We start from the raw sequence: 5,857 nt of genomic DNA on the forward strand, positions 1-5,857 counted from the left end.
ACATGAAACGACAATTAAAAAAAACAAATGTGCACCAACTAGAAAAACACTTGGCAGCCAGCTCCAGCCCAAGCTAAGACACCCTCCTCTCCCCGCACAAAGACCTTCTCCCCTACCCGCCCTGCCAGCAGGATGAGAGTAGGCTCGGGACCCCGCCCCCTCATCCCCGCCCCCGCCCCCCCATCCCCGCCCCACCTCAGGCTCGCCTTCCTTGTGGCCCCTCCCTCTTCCGCTCCTCTCAGCCGGGTTCCAGGAGCTGAGGTCAAATTGTCGGAGCAGGCTGATTTGCATAGCCCAATGGCTGCGCGCATGCAAATGAAGCGGGTGGTGGTTGGCTGGGGGTTGGCAGGATAACTCCGGCGAGGGGAGCCTTTGTCCTTCAGTGGCTGTGAGGCAGCTGCCGCGTCGCAGTAGTGGACCGTGGCGAGGCGGGGGGCCGAGAGCCAGCGGGCGAGCGAACGAGGGGGGCAGGAGGGGCGGACGGCGCGGTGGTGGCGGGCGCTGGAGGAGCCTGAGAAGGAGTGCAGAAAGCAGGCACCCGCGCGCCCGCGGTGGCAGGAGCAGCCCGCAAGCCGCTCTCTCTCTGTAGGGCACCTGCAGTTGCAATATGACTTTGGAGGAATTCTCGGCTGGAGAGCAGAAGACCGAAAGGTAAGTCAGCCGGATCTTCTGCCTGAACTCTGCTTGCCCACTGCGCACACCCCAGTGCTGCCGGGCTGTGCAAGGTTTGCGGGGAGCGAGCGGTTAAAAGTTTGCAGAGGGTACTTCCTATCCCGCCTTTCTTCCTCGGGACACTAGAGGCGTGCGTGGACAGAAAGAGCGTGCCCCCCACGCCGGTCGAGCCCCTCGAGCCTTTGCAAAGGGCAGAAGTGACCGTCCCTGCCGGTGCGGCTCCTGCGGCCGGCAGCCTGTGGCTTCGCCCAGCGCCGGGGACTGGCAGTGCCCTCGGGAGAGGGTGGCGGGTGGCACTCTCGGGGTTTCTTACTGGAGGCCCGACCTCTGGGCGTGCGAGGGGTCACGGCGGGGGGGTGACAGCCCGGGAACCCCGGGTTTGCAAAGGCCCAGGTGCGCCGTGGCGCGTGCACTCGGGAGGGAGGGTCGCGGCGCAGGGCGAGGGGTCCGCGACGGCCCCGAGGGGCGGCGGGCTGACGGGATCCCCTTGCTCTGCCTGCGTGTAGGATGGATAAGGTGGGGGATGCCCTCGAGGAAGTGCTCAGCAAAGCCCTGAGTCAGCGCACCATCACCGTCGGGGTGTACGAGGCTGCCAAGCTGCTCAACGTGTAAGTGGAATCCTCGCGTGTCCCTCGTGGTTCCTCTTCCTGCCCCAGCCCGGAGAGGTCGCCTTCCAGGGGCGCCTCCTCGGCCAGCAGCGCCACTTCCTGCCGCTTTCCATCTGCCCTGAGGCTGCTTGTCCCAAGGGGAGCAAGCGGGCCGGGGCGCGACCCCCGGGACGTGGGCGCGGGGTACGGGCGCCCACGCGGCGGGTCTTGCCTTTGGGCTCACCAGCCCCGTCCCTGCCCGCAGCGACCCCGATAACGTGGTGCTGTGCCTGCTGGCGGCGGACGAGGACGACGACAGGGACGTGGCTCTGCAGATCCACTTCACCCTGATCCAGGCGTTCTGCTGCGAGAACGACATCGACATCCTGCGTGTCAGCAACCCTGGCCGGCTGGCCGAGCTCCTGCTCCTGGAGAGTGACGCGGGCCCCGCGTTGAGCGAGGGCGCGGAGCAGCCCCCGGACTTGCACTGTGTGCTGGTGACGGTAAGGGAGAAGGGGACTGCGGGCAGGACGTAGTTAGAGTCCTGGCAGGAAGTCCGCAACGGCTGAAAGTCGCCTGACTCCAGATCTGGAATGTGTGAGGTTCAAGAGCTGGGCGCCCTTGCCCCATTAAAGAGTGTGGCTGGACTTTCAGCCGAGATGTGCTAGTTTCATCCTTGGGATTTTCTCTGGTACGGAACGTGTCTAAGCACGTTGGAGGCTGCCAGAAGCGGAAGAGATCCATGTGAGTCAGCATTGTCAGCCCAGCTACTCCCTACCTACATCTGCACTACCTCGCGTGACTAATTCCTTTAACAGGGCAGATTAGATAAAGCCAAATACATTCCTGGCTCACCCTCATTAAGGAGTCAGCTTCATTCTCTGCCAGTCAGAGCTAAATATAGAAATGGTGTAGGAGACAGACCTTATTAATTCCCTAGAAATGTATTGAGAAGATAGAGTGGAAATTTTTTCTTTGCAATCTTGCATATTTTAAAATGGAGCTCCCCCCACCCCCATAAAAACCTTTGGTAGGTCGATAACTTGTGTTTACAGAGGTAAATGTGATGTTTTGTCTTTTGCATTTTACTACTTTTTGGCTGATCTCCTTAAGTGGCAGCCTAATTATTTTGCTACTCCTGAAAAAATACTACTGTCTCTTTTGGGAGGATAACAGGTGGCAGTTCTAGTTAACTGCTATGCAGCTCTCACCTCCTGGTAGCCCAGCATGGAAATATTTCTCACAGTTGTTTCACTCAGGTCTCTGCCAAGGTACAAGTTTGGTAGGGCAAGCCTGTGAATAATACTGCCATGCAAAACTGAATAAATATTATGAAAACATATATATATATATATATATATATATATGGCTCAGTGGGTTTCATGTACTCAGACTATACTCAGACTTTGCAGAGTACAGCTTAGTAGAGAATTACCCTGAATGATTTTGCAGGAAACCCAGCTACCTAGAAGAAATTTTATTTCTTATGGTTGTAACAGGTCTCTGTGTCACACAGCCAAAGTATAGAATGTTCAAGTGTCTTCCCCTCAAAAGTGGTGTAATAAGTAGCAAAGGCTGACTTTTTTTTTAATAGTAAATTTATTTTTTCTAAATTTGTTACCAGAATCCACATTCATCACAGTGGAAGGATCCTGCCTTAAGTCAACTTATTTGTTTTTGCCGGGAAAGTCGCTACATGGATCAGTGGGTTCCAGTGATTAATCTCCCTGAACGGTGATGGCATCTGAATGAAAATAACTGAACCAAATTGCACTGAAGTTTTGAAATACCTTTGTAGTTACTCAAGCAGTTACTCCCTACACTGATGCAAGGATTACAGAAACTGATGTCAAGGGGCTGAGTGAGTTCAACTACATGTTCTGGGAGCCCGGAGATAGATGACTTTGCAGATGGAAAGAGGTGAAAATGAAGAAGGAAGCTGTGTGGAAACAGAAATACAAGTCAAAAGGAACAAAAATTACAAAGAACCACGCAGGAAGGAAAACAAAACTATGTATTAATTTAGGATGGTTGAGTTACATTTAAATAAACCAAATATGCTTTGTTAAAGTTTCAATGTGCGGCAGTAGCTTGGGTAATTTTGGTTTATATGCCCTCAAGTCAAAAAGAAAAAAGCAGAAAGGGTTAATCATATTTTAAAACCATATTTTATTGTATTTTGATGAGATGTTAAATTCTCAAAGTTTTATTATAAATTGTACTAAGTTATTTTATGACATGAAAGGTTATTTATGCTATAAATTTTTTGAAACAATACTTACAATAAACTGGTATGGAATAATTGCATCATTTCTTTATGTGTGTTTTGTTTCTTTTAACTTGGACTTTCTTTTAAACAAGTTTCTTTTTAATATGGAAAAATTAAAACCCTTGTGAAATCATATACATATAGTATATGTGTCTGTATATATAGATGTGTGTGTGTGTATATATAATTCTTTTCCACTCTTAAACATTTGGGCCAGACATGGGGGCATAATACTGCTTTTCATTTATTCTTTAGTGGACATTTTAGTGATGCCCTGCTGTACCCTACATCCAAAGTCAGAAAAACGAAGATTTAAGAGGAGTTGGGGTTGGAGTTAGGGAACAGGAGTGTTAGAAATTGCACTTGCAAAACCTGAATAAATATTTAGAGTTCAATGATACTAGTGCTCTAATAAGATTATATGCAACATACTAAGGAGGCAGAGGGGAGAGAGTGACCAAAGGTACCTACGAGACCAGTGAAGTTTTTCCTGGAGAGAGATTATTTTATTTGGATCTTAAAACAGGAAGAGGATATTGCTAGCAGCAGTACTAGTTTCTGAAAAGGTGTGGAGGCCCGAAAGACCAAAACCTGTTCAGGGAACAAAGTGATTCTGTGTGTGCCTCTGGTGTAGAAAGATAAGGGAGAGAGAAGGCTGAAAGGTAAGTGGCAATTAGGCCCAGACTGTAAAGGGCATTCTGTGTCACCCTTAGCTTTTGGGCTTCCTTCTGTAAACTTTGGCCAGTCTGCAGAGGCCTTCACGCAGGGAGTGACGTGATCAGTGTTCTAGGAAGATAACACTGGGGACTGAAAGACGGGTTATTGGGATAATCGGCTGTAGGTAAGAAGGCCAATTAGAAAGTGACTGGAACAGTCCAAGGCTGTGCATTTTGCAGAAGCATATTCAGGGAACAAACAGGGAAGTGGCCTGCTAAATATTCTGGTACCCTTATTCTCTTTCTAGAGCTGTGTGCCTTCCAGCTGAACATGTCTGCTATGGTTCTGAGGGGTTTGGTTAAATTAGATGGGAGAGGTGAAAGAAAAGAGCAAAAGAAATGAAAGGCTTCAGCAGAACAGTCATCTTTTACTTGGAACAGTCACTTGATAATTAACTGCAATAACCTCCTGTAGATACAGCCAAAGAAAGCAAAAATGCCTACTGAGGCAAGGCCTAATATAGCTTTGGTCTACATGATTTTTCTTTGCCTACTTCTCAAACCATAACCCCCCATGGCTCCCCTGCCATCTGTCTCCCACCCTTGTCATGACTACATACAATCAAGAAAAAGTAGAAATCAGAGGAGAGAAAACCAGCTAACAGTAACTAAAAGCTCCACATTTCTGCATATTTTAGGAATAACATAGGCCCATGAACCCTTCACCTTGCAATTAAGTTTCTTTTTTCACATCTACTAGAAATGTGGGTTTTTAGACCTTGTTTAGACTTGTTGTATCTTATTTAAGCTAGTGCCTGATCCAAAACATAACTGGTATTTAATATTTGTTTCTTACATTATCAAAAGATTGAGAGCAGTGAGTTTTAAACAGAATTTTTTTTCGTTCCCACTAAAGTAAAAATATTTTCAATTCTTTCCCACAACTACTTGATTAAAAACGCTTCTGCAAAGATGAGTGAATTAAACTAGGAAGGCAGAGTGGGGAGAAGCAGCATTGCTTGGTGCAAAGAGCATGGGGTACAGCCAGGATCAGTCCCAGTGCATCCCGTTTTCCTCTTCAGCAAAATGGAGATAAAATTAACCATCTTGCAGAGCTGTTTCGCTCCTACAGGACTGTAGCTTCCCTGAAGGTAAGAAACAATGTCTGGTTCATAATTGTAGCCCAGTACTTAGCACACTTCTCAGCAAGCAGTAGGTGTTGAATTAATATTTGTTGACTAGGGGCTTCCCTGGTGGTCCCATGGTTAAGACTCCACCTTTTCAATGTAGGGGGTGTGGTTCAATCCCTGCTCAGGGAACTAAGATCCCACATAGCATGGCGAAAAAAAAAAATTTGCTGACTAAATGATTTAGAAATAATAGATGCAAACTACCTGGCATCTGATAGGTGCCAATACAGTGTGTCTATTACTAAAACTTAGGCGATAGCAATAGAAAAACTTTTAAGGCATCAGAGAAATCTGTTGCTTATAACATGGTATATATATTTTAAGAAAAGTGTTTTGAATCTGTATTCTCAATTCATAGTACTTAGAGATATGAAGTAGTAGTATGCATCCTTCAGGTTGTTTGGTTTCAGAAAAATCTCAACAATTAATTCAGTGTTGTTTTGGTTTTTAAGTTTTAACTGTTGTTATTTGTTCCTGATTGAA

At 47.3% G+C, this 5,857-nt stretch overlaps 1 protein-coding gene across 1 annotated transcript; it reads left to right on the forward strand.

Annotated features, from left to right (window-relative positions):
- Window positions 1–380: 380 nt before the first annotated feature.
- Window positions 381–3,566, forward strand: GADD45A (growth arrest and DNA damage inducible alpha). The gene is made up of 4 exons (XM_082615337.1): window positions 381–651; window positions 1,179–1,280; window positions 1,525–1,762; window positions 2,884–3,566. The coding sequence occupies exons 1-4, from the start codon at window positions 608–610 to the stop codon at window positions 2,995–2,997; spliced, it is 498 nt and encodes a 165-aa protein (XP_082471463.1). The 5' UTR covers window positions 381–607; the 3' UTR covers window positions 2,998–3,566.
- Window positions 3,567–5,857: the final 2,291 nt, after the last annotated feature.

This window comes from Mesoplodon mirus (genome assembly GCF_964341445.2).
Source record: "Mesoplodon mirus genome assembly, chromosome: 3".
NCBI classification, from domain to species: Eukaryota; Metazoa; Chordata; class Mammalia; order Artiodactyla; family Ziphiidae; genus Mesoplodon; species Mesoplodon mirus.